The sequence below is a fragment of the Saccopteryx leptura genome, chromosome 2 (genome assembly GCF_036850995.1).
Source record: "Saccopteryx leptura isolate mSacLep1 chromosome 2, mSacLep1_pri_phased_curated, whole genome shotgun sequence".
In the NCBI taxonomy this organism is placed as follows: Eukaryota; Metazoa; Chordata; class Mammalia; order Chiroptera; family Emballonuridae; genus Saccopteryx; species Saccopteryx leptura.
This window is the reverse complement of record NC_089504.1, coordinates 357,902,981-357,927,811: the sequence shown is the minus strand read 5'-3', so window position 1 is coordinate 357,927,811 and position 24,831 is coordinate 357,902,981. Positions and strand designations below refer to the sequence as shown.

The following is a 24,831-nucleotide window of genomic DNA, read 5'->3' as shown; positions in this document are numbered from 1 at the left end:
AAGCTAGGATGGAGCAATGCCTGGCACATAGTAGGTGTTTGTTTAATGGGTGACTGTCCCATCTGTTCTTCCTGTTCCCCTCCCCGGACCTTCCCGGGTCTCCTTAGCAAGCAGCAGCTGAAACACACGAAATGGCACAGCAGCCCAGGCAGGGGCTGGGGTATTCTTGCCTGGAAATTAAGCACTCAATGTACACACACACTTCTGGTCAAAATTAGTAAACTTTATTTAAATTTCAAAAAATAAAACAGAAAAGGGCAGCTTTAGCTTTGTTCTTGAGAATCAGATTTAACGACCCAGAGCAGGAACTAACCCTAAGAAGTTACAATCCCCTTTACCCTCAATCAAGCCGCAGGGAAGGAGGGTCCTCAGTTTGCGGACAGGTCTTGAAGGGCAGGGCAGAACACCAGTCAGGTAAGTGGGTTCTGAGACAGCACACGTGGCGAGCAAGACAAAAGTCCCACTGGAAACAGGACCAAAACTTCAACAGCGAACTTTGACACAAGAAATATGTACAAGGGAGGCAGGCTTGGGGCCTGCGCCCCGCTAGGCAGCAAGAGCACTGCAGAGAGCCAGCAGGCTGGCTGCACCCTCGCCAGTACTGCCGCGTCCTGCTCATCCTCAGTTCTCCTCGTCGCTGTCGTCCGGGCTGATGGCTGGGCTGGTGAGGCTGTAGGTGGGGCTGGTGGGCGAGTAGCCAGGGGAAGTGGGCGAGTAGGTCGACCCTTTGGGGGACGTGGGTGAATAGGTAGGGCTGGTAGGCGAGTACTTGGGGGAAGTGGGTGAGTAAGTGGGGCTAGTAGGCGAGTACTTGGGGGAGGTTGGGGTGTAGACTGGAGAAGTCGGTGAGTAGGTAGGAGATGTTGGCGAGTATTTGGGGGTGGTAGGTGAATAAGTAGGACTGGTGGGAGAATACTTGGGAGAGGTGGGCGAGTATTTCGGGCTGGTAGGTGAGTACTTGGGAGAAGTTGGGGTGTACTCTGGTGAGCTGGGGCTGTAGGAAGGGCTGGTTGGGGTGTACTTTGGTGAGGTAGGGCTGTAGCTGGGAGAGCTGGGACTGTAGCTGGGAGAGCTCGGGGTGTAAGTCGGAGACTGTGGTGTGTACCGTGGGCTTGAAGGGGAGTAGCTTGGCGAGGTCGGGGAGTAGCTGGGTGAAGTTGGAGAGTAGCTTGGAGAAGTGGGGCTGTAGTTAGGGCTTGTTGGCGTGTAGTTGGGACTAGTAGGTGAGTAACTGGGTGACGTTGGACTGTAGCTGGGTGACGTTGGGGTATAATTGGGACTGGTTGGAGAATAATTAGGGCTTGTGGGTGAATAACTTGGGGAAGTTGGTGAGTAGCTGGGTGATGTTGGAGAGTAACTCGGAGAAGTGGGCGAGTAGCTGGGAGAGGTGGGAGAATAGCTGGGTGACGTTGGCGAGTAGCTGGGCGAGGTTGGTGAGTAGCTAGGAGAAGTGGGTGAGTAGCTGGGAGAGGTTGGTGAGTAGCTGGGGGACGTGGGCGAGTAGCTGGGGGACGTGGGAGAGTAGCTAGGTGAGGTGGGAGAATAGCTGGGCGAGGTCGGGGAGTAGCTGGGCGAGGTGGGAGAATAGCTGGGTGAGGTCGGGGAGTAGCTGGGCGACGTGGGACTATAGTTGGGACTGGTTGGAGAGTAAGATGGAGAGGTGGGGGAGTAGGAGGGTGAAGTAGGAGAGTAAGAGGGACTTTGCGGTGTGTATCCCCCAGGGGAGCGGGGCTCGTAGGCAGGCGACGTTGGGGAGTAGCTGGGAGACATGGCGCCACCTGTAGGAAAGGAACCAGAAGGGGTTGAGTGATGGAGAGACTAGCTCAGAACACAAGCTCAGGGAGAAAATGAACTGGGCACTGAGAGGCAGGGACAGCTCACCAGGTGAGGGGATGTATGGGCTCGAGGGGCCCGGGGAGCCTGGGGAGCCCGGCGTGGGAGACCAGGCAGGGGAGTAGCCGGGGCTGAAGCCACTGGCGTCTGAAGCAGCACTGGGAGAGAAGCCGGCCGCTCCTGGAGTCATTCCACTCCCTGCAAAGTGAGAGAAACGTTAAGTTAAAAATAGAGCGCAGGTCCGACACCTTCCCTAGAGCTCAATGGCCTCCAGTGTTCCAACGTGGTGACTCTTCACAAGCCCTTTGAGCCACCGAGAGGAGAGGGCTCTCTTCTGGACTGGGTCACTCACCAACACTGGGGGACCAGGCACCATAGGCTGGGGTTGCACCCTGGTTCCAGGGTGTCATGGCTGGAGAAATTCCTCCCATGGGACTGGGTGCTGAACCAAAGAACATGCCAGTGGCTGCAAAAAGGCAAACAGTGACATGAATAGCACCTAGGGACTGGCCACCGTCCCACTCATGGGTGGCCTCCCCTTTGACGACTGGGCAGGTCGAGACCCTCAGTACAGCTGAGACCCTCATACTTACGACCAGCAGCCCCTAGGCCGGGGATATTGGTGGGGATCTCCATGCCATACTTGCACTTCTCTGCATCGAGCAGGAGGTCAAAGCAGCCAGTGCCAGCAGGAGCGAGCTGGCCCAGCATGATATTCTCGGACACCCCCTTCATGGGGTCGCTCTCTCCGTGCGCAGCTGCCTCCATAAGCACATCCACCTGAACAGCCAGGAGAGGGCAGATGCCTAGACACAGCCCTCCACCATCGTTACAACCCACCCACCCAATAAGAGAAGACCAGCACCGTGCCCACAGCCTGCCCTCCTTCCTTTCTCTCTCGCACTCTGCGGTTCTGAAGTTCTGCCATTACCGTTTCCTCAAAGGAGCACTTCATGAGAGGTCCGGTGTCCTGGCGGTTGACTCCGTGTCGCGTGATGGCCATCAAGTGGCCACGACAAGTCATGGTGTCACACAAGAGAGCCAGATGCCGATAATTAACGTAGGACCCGTCAAAGGAGATGACATGGTACAGCTCCCGCTCCAGGGCCTTCCGCACGGCTTCAATACCCAGTACCTGGCGGGGGCGGAGGGGGAAGGGTCAAGGCGGAGGAGCCCTGCTCCCAGCTCCTACCATCACACAGAGGTCAAGCGGCAGGCAGAGAAGCCAGACTCAAAGGTGGGTGCAGGCATAAACACACCGACCAAGGACAGCTCTGAATGGAGAGCAGAGTGCAGCTGTGGCCACGTGACCCATGGAGGGACCTTGAGCCAAAGACCCGGGGCAGACTACTGGTCAGCAGGGCTCCTAGGGGCTTACCGTAAAGATCTCCACAATGTCATTGGACGTGGTGCGCACAGGGTCCACATCCTTCTCACTCAGAACACGCATCAAGCTCACGCCGTCCGTCTCCAGAATCCACTCCTGCAGAGCTTTGAATTCCCCATCCTCTGTGATAATGATCTTCTTCTTATTGTCCGTCTGTGGCAAGTGCATGTACACCTGGACGGGCACAGAATGGGTTCAGCGGGCGGGGTGGGGCAGGAGAGAGGCGGGAGGTGAGAGGACCGCTGGGGAGAATGGCTGACCTTGCTGATCTGCTCTATGCCCTGCAGAGTCATGTCTGTCAGCATGTTGGACTCGATGCAGCGCAGAAAAACGTCATCATCCATTTTGTCCACCACCTCTTCTTCCTGCAACAAGAGTGAGGTGAGCATCCCCGGAATCCTCCGGCCCCTTCCCAGGCCCGCCCGAAACTATGCCTCCCCAGTGCCCTGCCAGTCAGGCCCGGCCCCAGGCTCGGCCCTTTTCAGTCCTAGTGACATGATGGGGAGTCCCACCTGTTCAAGAGCAAGTTCTAGGTTCATATTCTTAAAGTACCAAGCACCCACACCTGAGGAACAACTTTTTAGAAGCCATATCCAAGTGAAATCATTGGTCAGTCATTTTCTTGGGTCTCGTTACACCTGCCATCACAGCACTTTATCGGAGACAGCAATTTCAGCTCCCCCCCCCCCCCCGGCCTTCATGCAGGAGCCTCGGGAGGACAGAGCCAACGACGGGGCCACGAGATGACCCCGCTTCAACACTCTCTGCTTCGTCCATATGACTGCGACTTCAGATTTACAAGATTGCTGCTGCTAAAAGTCTTGAGAACCATTACCCACTCCTACATTAGGTGGTGTGACTGGCACCTAAACTTCTTTGGTTATAAATGAGATTTAAGGGCTCCCTATGTGTGACCTAACAGGTTGTTACCGGGTCCCATTTACCTCCTGCATCTTGTTTTCATCACTGTTCATGATGCGGATACGGAGCACCAGCTTCTCGGCATTATCGTCATTAAAGATGCAGTTCAAGTCATCCCCAAAACCTGGTGGGGAGGAGCCATGAAAAAGATCATGTCTATAGGACTTGCCTCCTGGTCACTGTTCATCTGCAGCTCTCTGCTTACAGGATGCCGATGGACCCCGCCCCCTACTCACAGAACCCTCTGGAAAGAGGGAGGGGAAAGAGCGAGGAGGAAAGGGGGAGGCAGAGGGTAACTGGAGGAGAGATGCCTGGGGGAGAAGCAGCACATGAAAGGCAGAGAGGACACGTGGCTTGTTGGTGACCAGAGTGCAGTGACATGGCAGCAGGGGGTCCCAGGCAGCACTCCGGAGCTGGGCTTGCCCTCCAGCCTTACCAGCATTAATTTTCTCAGCAATCTGCTCCATGGTCAGCTTTCGGTCAGTCATGTGCTTCCGGTCCAGCTCTACCCGCAAAAGCCAGGGGGAGATTCGGGCCACATCAAAGTCAGGCATCTCATAGTAGACGTTCACCCATTCTTGATCCTCTGCCACCACCGTGCTCTGGGGGTTAGGGTCATAGTAGATGGCTGTGTTGGCTGTCACCTTCCTCAACGTTGTATGTTCCAGACGGCACAGAATGTCCTGGGAAGAAAGAGGGATTCATGACACTGGCCTTTGGGGCTACTCAAAACCTCATGTAGAGAGAATCCCAAACTTTTTATTCGAGGGAAATGGTTCCCCTCCTTTTCTTCCTGCCAAGATGCCCATACCCCCAAGTCCTACCTTGGCTCTCTCAGCATCTCGAGCAGACTGGCCCAGCAGGAAGACAGTAAGTGAGGGGGTCTTTGGCTTCTTGGAAATGTTGATGAGCTCCTTAAGTCGGGGCACACCCAGTGTCACATTCTTGGCAGACACACCAGCATAGTGAAATGTGTTCAAGGTCATCTGGGTTGCAGGTTCTCCAAGGGACTGTGCAGCCAGAGCTCCCACCATTTCCCCAGGATGGGCCTATGGAGTAAGAAAGACTGGCATCAGCCTGACCTGTGGTGGCGCAGTGGATAAAGCGTCGACCTGGAAATGCTGAGGTCGCCAGTTTGAAACCCTGGGCTTGCCTGGTCAAGGCACATATGGGAGTTGATGCTTCCAGCTCCTCCCCCCTGTCTCTCTCTCCTTTCTCTCTCTCTCTCCTCTCTAAAATGAATAAATAAATAAAAAAAAATTAAAAAAAAATTAAAAATTAAAAAAAAAAAAAAAAAAGACTGGCATCAGAAAAAGCCCCTCCTTTCTGGTGAACAAAAGTGAGATATAGTCAGGGCTGGGACTGTCTTCTCTTAAAGGATAGTGGATAAAAGCATTTGGAAAAGGCAGACTTAAAAAGAGTGCTCCAATTTACACACATCATTTCGCATCTGATGTGCTACATACCCACAAAAAGGTACTATACCATCTAAACCCCAAACTTCTAAAAGTATGCTCAAGTTAGAGGGTGAATATTCATTTTGTAATAATCTTCTAAATGGGAAGTTCCCCAGTTCATTATTTATTTACTTATATTTATTTTATTTATTTATTTATTTTTTTACAGAGACAGAGAGATAGAGAGAGGGATAGACAGGGACAGACAAGAATGGAGAGATGAGAAGCATCAATCATTAGTTTTTCGTTGCGCGTTCCAACACCTTGTTCATTGATTGCTTTCACATATGTGCCTTGACCGCGGGCCTTCAGCAGACTGAGTAACCCCTTGCTCGAGCCAGCGACCTTGAGCTCAAGCTGGTGAGCTTTTGCTCAAACCAGATGAGCCTCGCTCAAGCTGGCGATCTTGGGATCTCGAACCTGGGTCTTCCGCATCCCGGTTCGACACTCTATCCACTGCGCCACCGCCCGATCAGGCAATTTAAAAAAAAAAAAAAAGACTTTATTCATTTTAGATAGGAGAAACAGAGAGACAGAGAGAGAGAGATATGTGCCTTGACCAGGCAAACCCAGGGTTTTGACCCGGCGACCTCAGTGTTCCAGGTCGAAACTTTATCCACTGCGCCACCACATTATATTAGGCTCAGTACATTATATTACTTTGATATAATCACATCCATAAAATATAACCTTTTAATTGGAATCATACAGTATATATTGGCTTCTTTCACTTGGTCGCATGTATTTAGGACTAAGGTTCATCACTATCTTGTCCTTTTTGATGAGAGAGTGACAGAGACAGACATTGACCTTCTGTTCCACCTACCCATGCATTCACTGGTTATTTTATGTGCCCTGACCACGGATCAAACCCACAACCTTGGCATACTGGGACAAGACTAACCAACTGAGTTACCTGGCTGGGATAATCACTGCCTTTTAATGGTTTGATAGCCTATTACTTTTTATCATGGAATATTATTACTTTATTATTTTTAAAATGCGGCCTGATTGGTGGTGGCACAATGGATACAGCATCAACCTAGGACGTTCAAGTCCCAGGTTTGAAAACCCAAGGTTGCTGGATTGAGTGCGGGCTCATCCAGCTTGAGTGCCAACTTGAGTGTGGGATCATCAATATGATCTCCTGGTCACTGGCTTAATTAATCCCAATGGTTGCTGCTGCCTTGAGCATGGGGTCACTGGTTCAGCTTGAGACCCCTGGTCAAGACATGTATGAGAAGCAATCAAGTGATGCAACTATGAACTGATGCTTCTCATCTCTCTCCCCTTTTCTGTCTGCCTGTATCTCTCTCTCAAAAAATTAAAATTAAAAAAATAAACAAAAAATGCAACTGTGCCCTGTGGATAGCTCAGTTGGTTAGAGCATCGTCCTAAAGCAGAGAGGTTGCCAGTTTGATCACTGGTCAGGAAACAAGCAGGAACAGATCAACGTTCCTGTTTCTCTCTAAAATCAACAAAATAAACATTTTTTAGAAAAATGCAATTGCTATCAATCTTTCAAAAATTTTTATTACCCGGTCAAGGCACATATGGGATTTTTTAAAATAAAGTTTACTCTTTTTATTTTTATTATTATTATTTTTTGACAGAGACAGAGAGAGAAAGGGACAGATAGGGACAGACAGACTAGAAGCGAGAGAGATGAGAAGCATCAGTTCTTCATTGCTGCACCTTAGTTGTTCGCTGATTGCTTTCTCATATGTGCCTTGACTGGGGGGCTACAGCAGAGAGTGACCCCTTGCTCAAGCCAGTGGCCTTGGGCTTCAAGCCAGCAACCATGGGGTCATGTCTATGATCCTATGCTCAAAACAGCGACGCTACGCTCAAAGCAGCAACCTCGGGGTTTCGAACCTGGGTTCTTTGTGTCCCAGTCTGATGCTCTATCCACTGCGCCACTGCCTGGTCAAGCCACATATGGGATTTGATGGTTCTTGCTCCCCCCCTTTCTCTTTCTCATCTCTAAAATGGAAAAAAAAAACCAAAAACCCCAAAAAAGAGCTACCTATAAAATTTTTTTAATTGATTATTTATTTTAGAGAGGGAAAGAGTAAGACAGAGAGGGACAAAGATGAGAAGCATCAATTCGTTGTGGCACGTTAGTTGTTCACTGATTACTTTCTCATATGTGCCTACAGCAGAACGAGTGACCCCTTGCTCAGGCCAGCGACCTTGGGACCATGTTAATGATGCCGTACTCAAGCCAACGGCCCTGTGCTCAAGCTGGCAACCTTGGGGTTTCAAACCAGGGACCTCAGTGTTCCAGGGCGACACTCTAACCACTGTACCACCATCAGCCAGGCATAACAACATTGAATTTTCTAATCCACAGATGAAGCGTCTTTCTACTTATAGACTTTAATTTCCTGTCTTCACCTGGCTCAGAATTCTGCATACTGAAAGCATTTTAAGAAAATAAAGACTACTTATTTCCTGTACAACCACCTTACAAATACAGCTGCACTCTCTCTCCAAGGCTCCATTTGTACCTGAGGAACATGAGACGAACAACCTCCCCTCACTAGAACTGTCTTAAGACTGCTGAGGAATCAAGGTATAAAGCCCCAAACACTGGACTTGGTACACAGCAGACTCTTAGTGAGTGGGAACTATTATTAGATGGTTGTGGGCAGAGGCGGGCTGTTTTTAGAACCCAAAGAAGTCAGCAGGTCAAAGGAGAAAAACAAGGCTGAGGTGATGACCACACTCACAATGGCTTGGTTGAACTTGGACTCAATCTCTCCAAGCAGCCAGTCGAAGGCCTCTCCGCTGAGCCGAAACTCCTCAGCCATGCGGCGGGAGCACAGTGTGGACCGGAGGTGGATGTTAAAGAGCAGCGTAGCGTTCTCCTGCGCCTGCCGGCTCAGCGGGTCATCCCCGTTCACGATCACCAGCTTCTTGCTCAGCTCCTTGACTCCTGGGGGCCAACGCGGGGTGAAGAGTGTAGACCACAGCCCAACAGACTCGTGACCCCTCTTCTTGCCCGAAGGCCAAGGCAGTACTCACCCTCTACGACCTTGATGGGGTGCAGGTCGGAGGGAAGGCGAGGGTTGATGTGGAAGATCTTCTGGGCATTCCAGATCATGCGCAGCAGGTTACAGGGCAGGACAACCTGAGGCAGGAGGGAAGGGAGAAAGGGTCACAGGTCGGGGACAGCCACCCAAGAGGAGCCCTCCTCCAGCCCAGCTGTCCTGGCCACACCCACCTTGCTGTCCCCAGTTGGGAAGATGACTCTGAGCACTTCCCGATCCTCACGCATCCTCTCGAACTCTCGCTCCAACTCGTTCTGAATGTGTGCGTTGCTCAGCACGTCCTTGACCAGGTCCTCCTGCAGAGTGCGCCGCAGGGCCCGCTCATTGGTATAATCAAAGCGGAACCTGCAGATGACAGGGCATGGGCTCAGGACCAGGAGGCTCTGGGGCCCAACCCCCACAGAAGAGCACTGTGACGCTCCCAAAGGTGTGCGTTCTGCAGGAACAGAGCTTTGGAGACAAAAATCCTGAGCCAGAAAACACAAGATCTAGGCCTGAGGGTGGCCAGTGGGACCTGGGCCTGCGCTAACCCCTCTGAGCTTGCTTTACACCGTCACCAGGAACAAAGTGGTCAAGGTCTCATCGCTGCCCTCCCCCCCTCCCCCACAGCACAGCTGCTATCAGAGGGTGGAGAACAGGCTGTAAATGCTATGGTCCACTGCAAATCACACTGCAGGTGATCTGTGTGGAGGAAGGGAACTGGCCCTGAGCCACAGGAGCACAAACCGCCCGCCTGCCACCTCCTCACTTCTTCTCAAAAGCCTTGTTGGAAGGCTTGAGGGTGGCCAGGTTCTGGAACTCCACGCTCTCGCCCGCCAGGCCATCCTCGCCGTAGCGCAGCTGCACCACCTGGTTGATGGAGTTCCGCACAGTGGCATCATACTTCACCATCACCGACTCCATGGACTTGATCAGTCGCCGCTGGATGTATCCTGAAGGGAGGTAATCAACTCTGGGACCCAAGGCAAGGAGAGGATGACAAAGCCCAAAGAGCTGTCCCTATCTCAGGATGAGCCGTGCCAGCCACCCCAGAGCCTTAACCGACCTGATCCTCAGAAGAGCCAGCTAGTAGCCCCTCATGCCTGACGTCTCCCACTAAAAGCCATGTTCACTACCACTGCCAGATGGAACCAGCGCCCAGCAGAGAATCCTAGGGACCAGGTCAGGAGCAGAGACCCCGAGTTTCTATGCCTCGTCGTGAAATGCTACACAGCAATCAAACAAGGGCATGTGCCTAACTCTCGGGCTTTAGTCTTTATTCTTTCCACAAAGACCAAAATTACATCTCTAGAAAGGAAGCTTTTGGCCGAGAACTCCTGCTCCCTACCTCCGGGGCTTCTCCGCCAGGGGTACTCCCAGTACCCTCCCCAGGCCACAGAAGGGTCCTTGATCTGGAGGCCTACCTGTCTCAGCAGTCTTGACAGCTGTGTCGATGAGCCCTTCACGACCCCCCATGGCATGAAAAAAGAACTCGGTGGGTGTGAGGCCAGCCAGGTAGGAGTTCTCCACAAAGCCACGGCTCTCAGGCCCATAGTCATCCTTGATGAAGTGAGGCAGAGTCCGGTGCTTGAATCCGAACGGTATCCGCTTGCCCTCCACGTTCTGCTGCCCAACAACAGCAATGACCTGGGAAACATAAGGTGGGGTGTACCTAACGCCTTCTGCCTTACGAGTGGGAGCCCAGTGTTTAACCCCAGCTGCCTACCCCACCCTGCAACACATGCCTTTCCTCCTCCCAACCTTCAGTGTGGCCCCGTATCTAGAAAGACAAGGGTCCCCACCTGGGAGATGTTGATCTTGGACCCCTTAGCTCCAGACACAACCATAGACTTAAAGTTGTTGTATTCAGACAGGGATTTCTGGGCAGAGGAGCCAGTCTTGTCTCGGGCATCATTGAGAATGCGGTTCACCTGGTTCTCAAATGTCTGCCGCAGTGTGTTCCCTGGGGTGGGCTCTAGCTCGTTGTTATGAGCCTTTTCGATGACCTGGGTGCAAAGGAGGAGGCAATCTGTTTTATTTTCCTTCTCTCCAATACTCATACCTCTTTGCTCTTCTTCTTCTTCTTTTTTTTTTTTACAGATAGAGAGTCAGAGAGAGGGATAGATAGGGACAGACAGACAGGAATGGAGAGAGATGAGAAGCATCAATCATCAGTTTTTGTTGTGACACCTTAGTTGTTCATTGACTGCCCTCTCATATGCGCCTTGACCGCGGGCCTTCAGCAGACCGAGTAACCCCTTGCTTGCGCCAGCGACCTTGGGTCCAAGCTGGTGAGCTTTGCTCAAACCAGATGAGCCCACATTCAAGCTGGAGACCTCGGGGTCTCGAACCTGGGTCCTCGGCATCCCAGTCCAACACTCTATCCACTGCACCACTGCCTGGTCAGGCCCTCTTTGCTCTTCTTAATTAAGCTCAAAGTCCATGAAAGAGTCTTATTCAGTCTTTGCCTAGACTTCCCTCTCACCTCTATTACATCCTGCTTGGCCTTCTTAATAGTGTTCTGAATGTCCTGGTAAGTCTTAGAATCAGCAATGGAGTCCCCAATGCCAATGGTATGACCTAGAGGTAAGAAGAAGCATCAGCAACATCTTCTTTGGACTCCCAAGAAACATGGGACTGAATCTCAGCCAAGAGAGTAGATGGGGAAATACCAAATCTAAGGAGAGAGCAAGGGATGGAAGAACAGCAGACAGTGGAAGAGGGAGGATTCAGAGAGGGCTTGGTAGACCCCCGTACGTACCCTCGATGAGGAGCCAGTTGTTAATGACAGTCTGAATGTTGGAATAGAAGAGGCGAGTGATGTCATGACCCATCTCTAGGTACGAGATGTGGACCAGGGAGCCGGCTGATGTGCCCAGAGACTTCTTACACAGGATGCCCATGATCAGCTCCCCATTCTCCACCACCACCTGCAGACACAGCGCCCACTCAAGGTCCCTGCTGAAACTCCAAGGTTCAAGTCCTGTCCCCAGACATCCAGAAGCAGGTCCTACCTTAGTGTCCCCAGGAGAGATGTGCTTGTAAGGGCCACTGTCCTCATCGTCAGGATGGGTGCTGTGGGTGCGGATACAGTTGATGTGGCCTGGTATGATAAGGGAGAAGATCTGTTTGCCTGTCCACAGAGGCCGGGGCTTCAGGATGGCTGGCTGGGGGACTTTCCCGTCCCATGTAGAGAGGAACATTAGAAGGTTCATGACTTCACCCTGTGAGGTAAAGAGCAGGAAAGACAAGAACTTAGAACTGCAGGCCGCAACTCTTGGAAATGTCAGGGGAGGCCACCCTGTCCAAAGGGGAAAGCCAGACTTTGGAGGCAAAGAGATACCAAGAAAAATATTTTCCAAAATTTTAACTAAAAAAAATTCATTGTCATAATGATACTGTTAAAAAAGTAAGTTCAAATGACTCCCAAGCCAGGTGTTCTCTCCAGGAAAGAGGCTCTCACCCGCTCCAGGAAGACATCTCTTTTAGTGAATTTGCGCACTGCAGTCAGCGTGTCCTGCACGATGCCCATAACAGGGCGGTTGCTCTGGGGAGTGACAATCATGCGTGGCACCATAGCAAGTTCCTGAATCTCTGCCCGTGTCTCGAGAGATTGTGGCAAGTGCAAGTTCATCTCGTCCCCATCAAAGTCGGCATTGTACGGAGTTGTCACGCTGCAGGGACAGAGCAGTCAGAGCTGAAAGGACGCCTGCGCCGAGAGCTCGGGGCGCAGCCCCGCCCGTCCGCTCCCTCAGCCAGGGGACTAACCTCAGGTTCAAGCGAAAAGTAGACCAAGGGAGGATGCGGACCCGATGTCCCATCATGGACATTTTATGTAAAGTTGGCTGCCGGTTGAAGATAACGATGTCCCCATCGCACATGTGCCGTTCCACCTAGAGAGGCGAGGTGTGGAATAGTTTCAATGAAGGGGTGTGCTAAAGTGAAAGGACAATGGACCTAAAATGCTTTGTAGATGGAAGTGAATGATGCGGTGGCATTATTTTACTTGGAACTCTTCTGAACCACCCTCTGTGGGCCAGGCCCTGGGGTAGGTTATCAGCAAAGACTAAGGATAGTACCCACCAACCTCAGGGAACTCAGTCCGAGGAGAAATTCTAAACAAGAAGCCTCTGCTCTGTTCTTCCCTGGATCCCTCTTCCCTGCCATTTATATTCCTTGTGCTGCCCTTGGGCTCATGAGACCCCTACCCAGAATGCTGGTGGCTCACAGCCACAAGCTAGCCTGGGGCAGCCCTCTTCTGGGAGAGAATCAATGAGCCTGGATGAAAACGAACAGGACAGCCTTAGCCGACCCACTTCCACCAGCCGCCACCCTAGACAGCTTCCTGCTCAGGTGAGTGAGAGGCCCGGTTTGTACGTGCCTTATAGCCAGTCTGCAGGTGAAGATCACTGGGCTTGGGGTGGAAACGCAGGTCAATGCGGTCGCCATTGTCTCGGATGATGTACTTGGCCCCTGGGTACTGACTGTTCCCCCTGCGCACTAGTTCCTGAAGTCTAGGAAGGCAGGAGGTGAAATGAACAAAACACTTCCCACAAAGCCCTCACTGGCACCCCGAAGCCCCCACGGTGGGCACAGCCTTTATACTTCATGCTCCCTTCTGTCCACTCCGAGCCCATTCCCATCACATCTCCCCTGCAACTCTGGGCAGGACCTCTCAACCGAGCACACCTGTCGATGTTGAAGGGGGTGACAATCTCCGCAAAGGTCATGTTGGCGGCAATGGAGCGAGGCACGCCAACCTGGTCGATGAAGAGGTTGGGGTCGGGGGTGATGACGGTGCGGGCCGAGAAGTCCACTCGCTTGCCCATCAGGTTCCCCCGCACCCGGCCTTCCTTGCCCTTTAAGCGCTGCTTCAGGGACTTGAGGGGACGTCCAGACTTCTGCATAGCCTGTGAGCAAACACGGTGGGGGGCAATCAACAGTCAGCGCTGGCCCTTCCCAGGGCTCCGAGGCCTCGCGCTGACCCCTGCTCTGGCAGTACACCCCTGCCCTCCCAGGCACCGGATCCGGAGAGCACGCAGACTCACGCGGGGCAGGCCGGGCAGCTCGTTGTCCACCATGGTGGCCACGTGGAACTGGAGCAGCTTCACATCCTCCGCTATGACATGGGCTGCTGCGCCGTTCTGCTCGTTGCGCCGGAGCTGATTGTTAATCTTCACGATGTCGGCCAGTTTGTGAGTCAGGTCATCCTGAAGTAGGACGTCGGCATGGTCACAACAGTGGCCGCTGAGCACTTGGCACGCATGTGCCAACACGCTGCACTTGTGTCCTCCCCACACTGCCTCGGGGGGTGGGTCTGTCTCTCAGTTCACATACAGAATGCCTTCGAGAACTCTGATCACCCAAGGGGCCTCGTTAGAGGTCACACAGCGAGCAGGTGGCAGGGTGCTTTCTGACCCAGATGATGTGTCTGTCACCCGTGCACACTGCACTGCACTATGCCACTGGCTCCGGCATGCCTCCACTCCCACCCATGGGGCTCCCTCCCCCCAGACACTGAGCCATGCAGCTAAGGGGCAGAGCTCATGAGCCACGGACCTGGTTGCGAGCTGAGCCCTGCATCACAACAGCAGGCCGCACAGACAGCGGGGGCACGGGCAGCACCGTGACGATCATCCACTCGGGCCGGGCGTAGCGCGGCTCCATGCCCAGCACGAAACACTCCTCGTCGGAGATGCGTTTGAAGATCTCATGCACTCGCTCAGGGCTCAGCAGGATCTTCTTCTCCTGAGAGTCCTCGTTGACGTGCTTCCACTCTGCATACAGCTCTAGGCCCGAGCGCCGGATCCTGGGTTGGTACCGCCCACAGCCACCATGGCCCTTCCGAGGAGAGCAAACAGCCTTTAGAACCCGGAGATGGGCGACTGCCTCCACGCCGGGCCAGCCTCCAGGACCACCTCCGACCTCCCTCCCAGCAGCCTCTGCCAGCCCGATACCTTTTCTTTGGTTAAATCCTCATCGCCTTCGGGCTGCTCTACACCAAACTTGTTGTCCATCTCCTCCCCGCCCTCACAGATGTTCTTGCCCTTGCAGAGGTCATAGACGTGTGTGAGCCGCTTCTTGGGCTGCCCCTTGGACTTAGCCAAAATGTCCTTGATCTTGGGGTTGTTCTGGGGACAGAGCAGAGCAGTGTCAGTGGGGCCTGCTCCTCTGCCCCCCCCATGGAACCCCTCCCCCAGGCCAGGGCCCATCCCCCACTCACAGAATCCACAAGCAATTTGGAGCAGAAGAAGCAGACACAGCGCAAAACTTTCATTGTCTTCACCAGGAAGCCCACGTGAAACACAGGTTTGGCCAGCTCGATGTGGCCAAAGTGGCCAGGACACTCTGTCATGTTTCCTGGGGGAACACATGAACATGTTCCTCCCAGCTCACCTGAGGCTAGGTCCCCAGGCATCACCACGCAGGCATCACCCTCCAGGTCCGGCTTGCAGGACTGCAGCCACTCTCCTCCCTTTCCCGATCCCACACCACCTCTGCCACTCACCTGCACAGGTCTGGCAGCGGCCGGTCCGCTCAATCACCCCCTGCCTTGGATCCATCAGTCCCCCAAGCTTGGGGCGGCCTCCCTCAGTTGTTTCAGGGTACTTGATACCACCCTCTGTCACAGACATTCGCTTCTGTAAAAAAAAAAAAAAAAAAAAAGATAAAAACAACTAAGTAGGATTCCTAGTTTCCAGCTTTCACATACTAAGGCCTCAAAGAACCACAAACTACAGATTAACCAGGTTTAGGCTGGGGTGAGGGGAGTGGGGGGTAAGGGGAAGGAGGGGAGTAAGGGGGAAGAAGGGAATGGGGAGGTGAGGGGAATGGGTATGAGAGGGGAGTGGGGGGTAAGAGGAAGAAGTGGGGGGGTGAGGGGTAGGGGGGAGTGACAGGTCAGTGTGTATATACCTCTGGAAATACCAAAGCTAAATATTACAAGTCAAAACCCTGTCCCAGTCACTGTCTGAGTTGGGGGAAGTGGTCAGACCAGCATGTGGTTAATCCCAGGCTCCATACAAGTTGTCTACGCCTAGGACTCAAACACCTGACATCCCTCCTGTTGAATTCTACATCACTAACATACATCGGATTTATCAGCTTAATAAAAGTTGTTTCAAGAAAATATTAAAAAATCATCCCTGTCCAGGTAGTTCAGTTGGTTAGTGTCCTTCCAAAATACCAAGGTTGTGGGTTCGATCCCTGGTCAGGGCACATATAAGAATCAACCAATGAATGCATAAATCAGTGGAACAACATATCGATGTTTGCTCTCTCTTTCTTCTTCTCTAAAATCAATTTAAAGAAAGTAAAAAATCAATGCCTTCTCTTTCTTCCCCAAAGCTGAAATCAGGCCCAGAATCTGAGTCCCTGGGGAAGAGCACCTGTTTCTACTGGAACGACACAGGTGTCCTGCCTCAAGACATGCCCTGCCAACTCTACAAAGTCAGGTACTCTGCCCCGTCCTCGTAACACCCTCCTACTCATGGGCCTGGCTGGCTTGAACCCTTCCAGGTTCAGATGGAGATTTTTATTTCTTTCTTTTTTCTTACAGGGACAGAGAGAGGGATAGACAGGGACAGACAGGAATGGAAAGAGATGAGAAGCATCAATCATCAGTTTTTCGTTGCCATTGTGACACCTTAGTTGTTCATTGATTGCTTTCTCATATGTGCCTTGACCATGGGCCTTCAGCAGACCGAATAACCCCTTGCTCGAGCCAGCGACCTTGGGTCCAAGCTGGTGAACTTTTTTTTGCTCAAGCCAGAGGAGCCCTCACTAAAGTTGGCGACCTCGGGGTCTTGAACCTAGGTCCTCTGCGTCCCTGTCGGATGCTCTATCCACTGCGCCACCACCTGGTCAGGCTCAGATGAAGATTTTATGATAAGACAGGAGAGCCAGGAGCTAGAGTGAAAGGTTGGTGAAAATATTTCCAAATAACCACAATTACTTATTTTATTATTTATTTATTTATTTTTTAGAAGCTGGAAATGGGGAGAGACAGTCAGACAGACTCCCGCATGCGCCCGACCGGGATCCACTCGCACGCCCACCAGGGGCAAAGCTCTGCCCACCAGGGGGCGTTGCTCTGCCATGACCAGAGCCACTCTAGCGCCTGGGGCAGAGGCCAAGGAGCCATCCCCAGCGCCTGGGCCATCTTTGCTCCAATGGAGCCTTGGCTGCGGGAGGGGAAGAGAGAGACAGAGAGGAAGGAGGGGGGGATGGAGAAGCAAATGGGCGCTTCTCCTATGTGCCCTGGCCGGGAATCGAACCCGGGTCCCCCGCACGCCAGGCTGACGCTCTACCGCTGAGCCAACCGGCCAGGGCCACTTATTTTATTTTTTAACAGAGACAGAGAGAGAGAGAGTCAGAGAGACGGATAGATAGGGACAGACAGACAGGAACGGAGAGAGATGAGAAGCATCAATCATTAGTTTTTCATTGATTGCTTTCTCATATGTGCCTTGACCGTGGGGCTACAGCAGACCGAGTAACCCCTTGCTCAAGCCAGCGACCTTGGGTCCAACCTGGTGAGCTTTTGCTCAAACCAGATGAGTCTGCGCTCAAGCTGGCGACCTCAGGGTCTCGAACCTGGATCCTCCGCACCCCAGTCCAATGCTCTACCCACTGCACCACCGCCTGATCAGGCCAATTACTTATTTTTTTAATAAGATTTTTAAAAATTCATTTTAGAAAAAAAAAATTCATTTTAGAAAGGAAGGAGGGAGAAAGGGAAAGAACAGGGGGAGGAGCAGCCTGACCAGGCAGTGGCGCAGTGGATAGAGCGTTGGACTGGGATGCGGAGGACCCAGGTTCGAGACCCCGAGGTCGCCAGCTTGAGCACGGGCTCATCTGATTTGAACAAAGCTCATCAGCTTGGACCCAAGGTCGCTGGCTTGAGCAGGGGGTTACTGGGTCTGCTGTAGCCCCACGGTCAAGGCACATATGAGAAAGTAATCAATGAACTAAGGTGTCGCAACGAAAAACTGATTGATGCTTCTCATCTCTCTCCATTCCTGTCTGTCTGTCCCTATCTATCCCTCTCTATGACACTGTCTCTGTAAAAGAAATAAAAAATAAAAAAAAAAAAGAGGAGGAGCAGGAAGCATAACTCCCATATGTGCCTTGACCAAGCAAGCCCAGGGTTTTGAACCTGTGACCTCAGTGCTCCAGGTTGATGCTCTATCTGCTGCACCACCACAGATCAGGCCAAAATTACTTATTTATGATAACTGCTGAGCACTGCACAACTTCTCAAATCTTGGATAGCACTACCCTTACTTCTTACTCTACACTGATTTTTGCCCAATCTCACAAAGAGATGACATCAGAATGGATTTGGTGCAATCTAATGTTGAAGGAACTACCTTGACTAGTAGGTCCCAGGGCATGCTTCTGTGAATCTTGAAAATTTAAAATCTCTCACGTGGGCCCCTGTGAATTTGCTGCAGTACATCAATAGTCTGGGATTTAACCTTTTAGGAAGGACTTCTATTGTAAAAAATACACCATAAGCTATTCAGCAGGATTCCTATTAGTAAATTAATATTTGGGCAATTTATAATTTCAAACAATGTTGTAATAAAGCAGTTCTATATGTATCTTTGCGTACTTGTACAATTATTTCAATCACTCATTTGACAAACTGTAAAAAACTTTTAAATGTTTTATTGATTTTATTTATTTATTTTAGGTGAGAGCAGGGGAAATAGTGAGGCAGATTCCTGCAAGCACCCCAACTGGGATCCACTCCGCAACCCCATCTGAAGCCAATGCTGGAGCTAGGATTAACTGAGCTATCCTCAGTGCCCGGGGCCATGCTCAAACTGAGCCACTGGCTGCAGGAGGAGAAAAGGGAGAGAAGGGGGAGAGGGAGGAGGAGAGAGGCAGATGGTCGATTCTCCTGTGTGCCCTGACTGGGAATCGAACCTGGGATGTCCATACACTGGGCCGACGCTCTATCCACTGAGCCTCCAGTCAGGGTCTATTTTATTGACTTTAGAGAGAGAGAAAAGGAGAGAGAGACGGGAACATCAATCTGTTCCTGTAGGTGCCCTGACCGGAGATCGAACCAGCAACTTCTGTGCTTTGGAATGATGCTCTAATAAACTATCCAGTCAGGACTTGACAGACTTTTTAATAACATGCCTATTATGTGCCAGTCATCTTCAGATTCTGAAAGAGAGTGAATACAAAGTCTCTTTTAATTTGCATCCTATTGAGGGAGCAAAAAACAGAAACACTAATCCTCTCAGGTAGTAACACACTATGAAGTAAAATAAAGTCAAGACTAGGGATTAGAGCCTGATGAGTGGGGGGCAGTGGATAGAGCATTGACCTGGGATGCTGATGTCCCAGGTTCGAAACCCCAAGGTCGCTGACTTGGTTTGGGCCCCTCAGTCAAGAAACGTATGAAAAGCAATCAATGAAGAAAGAACTAGCCTGACCAGTTGGTGGCGCAGTAGATAGAGCGTCGGACTGGGATGTGGAAGGACCCAGGTTCGAGACCCTGAGGTCGCCAGCTTAAGCGTGGGCTCATCTGGTTTGAGCAAAAGCTCACCAGCTTGAGGCCAAGGTCGCTGGCTCAAGCAAGGGGTTTACTCGGTCTGCTGTAGCCCCACGGTCAAGGCACATATGAGAAAGCAATCAATGAACAACTAAGGTGTCACAATGCACAACGGAAAACTAATGATTGATGCTTCTCATCTCTCCATTCCTGTCTGTCTGTCCCTCTCTCTGTGTCTCTGTAAAAAAAAAAATAATAAAAATCCAGGCCTTTCTTTAAAAAAAAAAAAAAAGAAAGAACTAAAGTAAAGCAACTACAGGTTGATGCGTATCTTCCTCCTCCCTCACTAAAATCAAATAAATAAAATAAAAAAGAAGACCAGGAGTTAGAGAATTCAGGAGGATGCCATTTAAAGAAGGTGGTTAGGGAAGAGCTTCCTTAATATGACACCTGAGCGGAGAACCTACTGATGATGTAAAGGAATAGGCCTAAGAAAGTCTGGGCAATGTTGTTTGGAGCACCAGAATAGTGAATAATAAAGTCCTTGAGGGAGGCTGAGCTTATAGTGTTGGAAGAACAAGCAGATCAGCATGGTTCAAGAAGAGCAAAGAGATGATAACGAGAGGGAGAAGAAAGCAGGGCCAGATAGTACAGGACCTCATAGGCCACAGTAAGGATTTTGGATCTTTTGTAGAGGATTCTATGAAGGAAAGAGACATGATGAAAATATCTCTCTAGCGGCTTTGCAAACTGTAGGAGGAACAATTGGGGCCAGGGGTCCTGCAGTACTGAGCTAGAAAGACGATGGTGGAGTAGGCCATGGTGGTCGAGATATAGTCTTAAGTGGCTGGATTCCAGACCTACTTTGAAAAGCAGAACTGACAGACTGAATAAGTAGAGGATTTTTTTTTCTAATTTATTTACTGACTTTAGGGAGAGAGGGGAAGGGGGAGAAAGACAGAAACGTCGTGTATGTATCAATTGGGGACAGCAACCTCTGCTCATGGAGGCGATGCGGAGTGGAGGTTTTAAGAAAGAACCAAAAGCCTGACCAGGTGGTGGCGCACTGGATACAGTGTTGGACTAGGATGCAGAGGACCCAGGTTCGAAATCTCGAGTTCACCAGCTTGAGCCCAAGGTCGCTGGCTTAAGCAAGGGGTCATTCAGTTTGCTGTGCCCCCCCCCCCATCAAGGCACATGTGAGGAAGCAATCAATTAACAATTAAGGTGCTGCAGCGAGGAACTGGTGCTTCTCATCTCCCTTCCCGTCTGTCTATCCCTATCTGTCCTGTCTCTGTCACACACACACACACACACAAAAAAAGGCTTTTGGGTTTTTGACTTGAGCAACTGGATGAACAGTAGAGCCGTTGTTTGCCTGCTAAGGAGGATGGGGGTGGAGCATGTTTAAGTATCAGTGCTGCACCAAGCAGTAGTTCATTACACTACTCATGAAGTTGTCATTGTCCTCTAAAAAGGTTGTATCAATTTATCCTCCTAGTAACAATGTATGAGCATGCCTGTATCCCAATATTTTGGCTATCAGGGAAATTTGTTTCTTTTTTAGTGAGATGAGGAGGGCAGAGAAAGACTTGCATGGACCAGGATCCACCAGGCAAGTCCACTGGGGGTAATGCTCTGCCCTTCTGGGGCACTGCTCTGTTGCTCAGCAACCAAGCTCTTCTTGGGCCTGAAGCAGAGGCCAAGCAGCCATCCTTAGCTCCTGGGGCCAACTCAATGGAGCCATGCTGCAGGAGAGGAGAGGGAGAGGGGGAGGGAGGGGAGAGAGGGAGAGAGAGAAGAGAGGGAAGGGTGGAGAAGCAGATGGACGCTTCTCCTGTGTGCCCTGACCTAAAATCAAATGAAAATGTATTTTAACTTGCATGTTTTTATTAGTAAACTTAATATATTTATTGGTTATTTGTACTATTGTGAACTGCCTATAGCTTTTATTCATTTGTCTAGCAGATATGTGTTCTGTCCTTACTGATTTGTAAGTGTTCCTTGTATGAGTCTAATCTCGTTTGTCACATTGAAATATTGAAATACCTGTTTTTTAGCTATACATGATGTCTCTGATAAAAAGAAGTGGCCTTTATTTTTATGTAGGCACTCAATAAAATATATCTATAGTTAACTCATTACTATTAAAGGTTCCCATCCCTGATATTAGCCACCAAAAGCCTTCTGTATTTTTTGAGTGCTTTACAGGTCTTTTTTTTTAGATTTAAACCTTAACTCTAACTGAAATTTACTCTGTGCTATAGTGTGAGTTTGGGAGTTTCTAACTCCAGACACAAATTTCACAGAGCTGAGCATTCTCTTGCAGCAAAATTGTCTCCATCCACAAATAGCCACTCAACTCCATTCTCTCCAGCCACTGGCTCCCTCCAGTTCACAAAAGGACTCGAAGTCACTAAAAGCTCTTATCTAGAACTACCTTCCTCCCTGGTCTCTCCTGCCTCCATGCTTAGAGGCCCCCCCCCCAACCCCAAACATCAGTTCTTCACAGGGCAACCAAAGCAGTTGCTTTTGTTTTTTTAAATGTTTATTGATTTTAGAAAGAAGAACAGGGAAAGAGAAAGACAGGAACACAGATCTGTTCCTGTATGTGCCCTAACGGGGGCTTGAACCAGCAACCTCTGCGCTTCTGGATGATGTTCTAACCAACCAGACTACTCGGCCAGGGCAGCAGTTGCTTTTTTAAAATTTAATGTAAAATTGATGTCATTCTCCTGCTTATAATTTTCCAATGGCTTCCTACTGAAAATAAAATGAAATCCAGATCCTTACCATGATTTACAATATCCCACTTGGCCTGCCCCGCCTCCTGCTTCTGAGAAACTCCCTCACTCACTGAATCCCAGACACACTCACTGGCTTCCTTTCGGCCCCTGGGACACACTAAGTTCACTCCTTCCTCAGGCCTAGATGAGCAGATGCTTCTTGTCATTCAGGTGAGCCATCTCCTCAGAAAGGACTTCCTCGATCTTGATTTGACACCACCCCATCCACAGTAGCCTCACCTCGGTGACTCTCCAACGCATCAGTTTCCCTTTATTCAGGTCACCTGATATTAACTATTTTGTTCTTTCATTCAGGTTTAGGGTTACCCCCCTATAAAAGGTTGGGTCAGGATTCAAAACAGGGGCGCTTATAGCAAGAGCCCATGCTCTGAACCATGGTGCTGTGATTACTCCAGGAACCCCCACTTTAGTTCATACCACCAGTGCCCTTAGTTCCTACAAATCTTATTTGTATGTTTTTTGAGCGTCTCCCCTGCCCTTTCCCACAGAAAAGTGCTCTCAAAGGCAGGGTCCTTGTCCTTTTCAGCTCTGCATCTCCAGTGTCTGTTTTATCTATCACATAGCAGGTGCTCACTTAATACATATTTATAGACAGGAAAAGGGAAAATTTCGGGGCTCGGCTTCTTACTTCACCTTGCAAAGGGCTCCTAGAATTCTGGTTTCGTTTAACGTCGGTAACTCTCGGTGTGGTGCCGGTCACCCTCCAGCCTCACCTGCGGCCAGGATCACACCCTACCAAAATTTAACTCTGGGAAACGACGAGGCCGGACCCCGCACAGCCCTGACACTGCTAAACTGTCCCCCGGCCTGTCAGATGAGGCCGCCCAGAGCGCCAAGTTTCCGCAGCCAATGTCGAACCCGGCCCGCGGCGCGGAAGGGAGGAAGAGTGCGAGGGTAGAGCCGCTTACCAGTTCATCCGGACTCAGAACTCCGAACTGCACTCTCTTGATGGTGCGCAGCGGGCATGCGCTGTCCCCGGAGGGGGGGCCACCCCCGTGCATCGCGGAGGCAGGCGCGCTGCGCAGGCGCAAACCTCACTACAAAAAGCCTGCGCCGCCTCCGCCAAAGTGCTCAGACCCCGTCGGGGCGGCCACCGGGAAGGACCTTCCCTAAGTTGGGAGGAAAAAGCCGGAGGAGGGAAAGGTGGGGGAGGGAAGGAGGCGGGGAAATAAAAAGGAGCGAAGCGAGTTTTCCTTCCTCTTTCCGTAGATTTTTTTCGTCTCTCAAAAAGGAAAAAAAAGAGGGGGAAGGAAAAGGTTTGGGAGGGGGGAGAAGAAAAAGGGTAACGAATAAATAATTAACCGGGATCCTGAACGGCACAGGTTACGGCAGTTTGTCTCTCCCCCTTCCGGGAGCCACCTTCTTCTCCAACCGTCCCGGCCGCGCTCTCGGCGCTTCTGAGAAGCGAACTGACCAAATGACGCCTTTTATAGATTCGTTCCTGCAGCCCCGCCCCTTCCTTTCCCGCCCTCCCTTGCGCTACGGGGTTGTCTGCGCTGGCCTGCACGGGGCGCGCGCTCCAGTCGTTGCTCCTCCCTTCGCGACTCTGTAGTTAAGCGACCTTTTGAAAAGTCGGGGAGGAGAAATTTTACCCCGCTACCCGCCCAAACTGCTTACTCCCGCCCTGAATTTATGGTTTGAAGGATAGAGGGTAAATGTAGGCCACTTTTATTCTAGTTTCGCGTGTGTTTTCATCTTCAGCAAAAGTTTATCAGTATTCCTCCCCCTCCGCGCTGGAAAATGGTCTGTTCTGCGAATCGGTAATAAAGAAGGCGGGGCCGGCCGGGTCCTCCCAAGTGAGTTCCCGGAGGAGGGGAGTTCTGGGGCCGTCCCTAGTCATGAATATGCAGTAATGGCGTTGAATATGCATGATAAATCAAGATGGCGAGGCCGATTGCTTGTCCGGAAGTAGCTATTTGTCGACCGGCCTCCTGGGACCGGTGGGCATCTCCTGGCCTCTAAAGGAGTCCTGTACGGAACTCTGATGTTGGATCCCCGGCCTGAGCCTCACAAAAAGACCTCAGCTCATAGGCCTGCTCCAGAAGGCGGCTGGCCGCTGTCTGGGAGAGAGATCACGGGACCCTGACAATCCTGGAAAGGCAGATTAGCCATGGGGCGGGACACACGTCCTGAGGGATTCAGGGTCAAAGTATCTGAACATTAGGAATCCTCCCCCTTCTAGAATATTTCAGAAAAAAAGACGGGGGGGGGGGGGGCTGGGGCGGGGCTTCCACTATCCTTCCAAAGGAGAGATGACACAAACTGTACAGCCACATTCAGAGTGATCCTTGTTCGATGTCAATGTCACGTCACCACCCCAAATTGGGGCGGGGGGGGGGCACAACCACCGGGAAGGGAAACCTCACTCAGGGGGAAAAGGCAGACTCCCTTCCCCCAGTGCAGCTGCTTGCTCTGTTTGCCTGAAAGCCCCAAACACTCTAGCCCCAATGCTCTTCTCCGTTTTGCTAAGGAAAATTATCTTTCCATGGCTCATGACCCTTTGATATGCTCCTCAGACCTTACCCTTTAGTTACGCCTTGATCCTCTAGCCCAAGCATAGATCTCTTGGTCCCCAGGTTTGTTCTGCGTCTTCTAGGGCTAGGCAGTTCCTTTCCACCAAGTCCCTACGTTACCCCTGACTCCAAGAGGTGTCCCTCTTCCATACCAGTTCTTTCTTTCTTTCTTTCTTTCTTTCTTTCTTTCTTTCTTTCTTTCTTTCTTTCTTTCTTTCTGGGACAGAGAGAGAGTCAGAGAGAGGGATAGATAGGTACAGACAGGAATGGAGAGAGATGAGATGCATCAATCATTAGGTTTTTGTTGCAACACCTTAGATGTTCATTGATTGCTTTCTCATATGTCCCTTGACCGCGGGCCTACAGCAGAC

The 24,831-nt window shown here is 51.1% G+C and overlaps 1 protein-coding gene across 2 annotated transcripts; it reads right to left on the bottom strand.

The window, feature by feature from the left end:
• Positions 1-202: 202 nt before the first annotated feature.
• Positions 203-23,356, bottom strand: POLR2A (RNA polymerase II subunit A). Of its 2 annotated transcripts, none has more exons than XM_066364759.1 (29): positions 22,856-23,356; positions 15,139-15,271; positions 14,854-14,990; positions 14,588-14,761; positions 14,190-14,471; positions 13,679-13,840; positions 13,320-13,540; positions 13,012-13,144; positions 12,399-12,523; positions 12,094-12,304; positions 11,645-11,854; positions 11,392-11,560; positions 11,116-11,210; positions 10,433-10,636; positions 10,055-10,277; positions 9,400-9,583; positions 8,825-8,996; positions 8,626-8,731; positions 8,331-8,536; positions 4,966-5,190; positions 4,578-4,824; positions 4,165-4,265; positions 3,481-3,585; positions 3,212-3,394; positions 2,765-2,968; positions 2,427-2,613; positions 2,186-2,299; positions 1,882-2,031; positions 203-1,778 (listed from the first exon to the last, which is right to left on the bottom strand). In XM_066364759.1, exons 1-29 carry the CDS (start codon positions 22,946-22,948, stop codon positions 622-624), a joined length of 5,913 nt encoding a protein of 1,970 aa, XP_066220856.1. In that variant the 5' UTR covers positions 22,949-23,356; the 3' UTR covers positions 203-621. The 2 variants fall into 2 exon arrangements, with proteins under 2 accessions (XP_066220856.1, XP_066220857.1); XM_066364760.1 differs by lacking the exon at positions 22,856-23,356 and adding an exon at positions 22,581-22,600.
• Positions 23,357-24,831: the final 1,475 nt, after the last annotated feature.

Coding starts and splice junctions, on each gene's coding strand:
- POLR2A (XM_066364759.1), bottom strand. CDS start 22,948: ATGCACGGGGGTGGCCCCCCCTCCGGGGACAGCGCATGCCCGCTGCGC. Junction 4,266..4,577: donor TGCTGAGAAAATTAATGCTG/GTAAGGCTGGAG, acceptor CCTCCCCACCAG/GTTTTGGGGATGACTTGAAC. Junction 2,969..3,211: donor ACATTGTGGAGATCTTTACG/GTAAGCCCCTAG, acceptor CGCCCCCGCCAG/GTACTGGGTATTGAAGCCGT.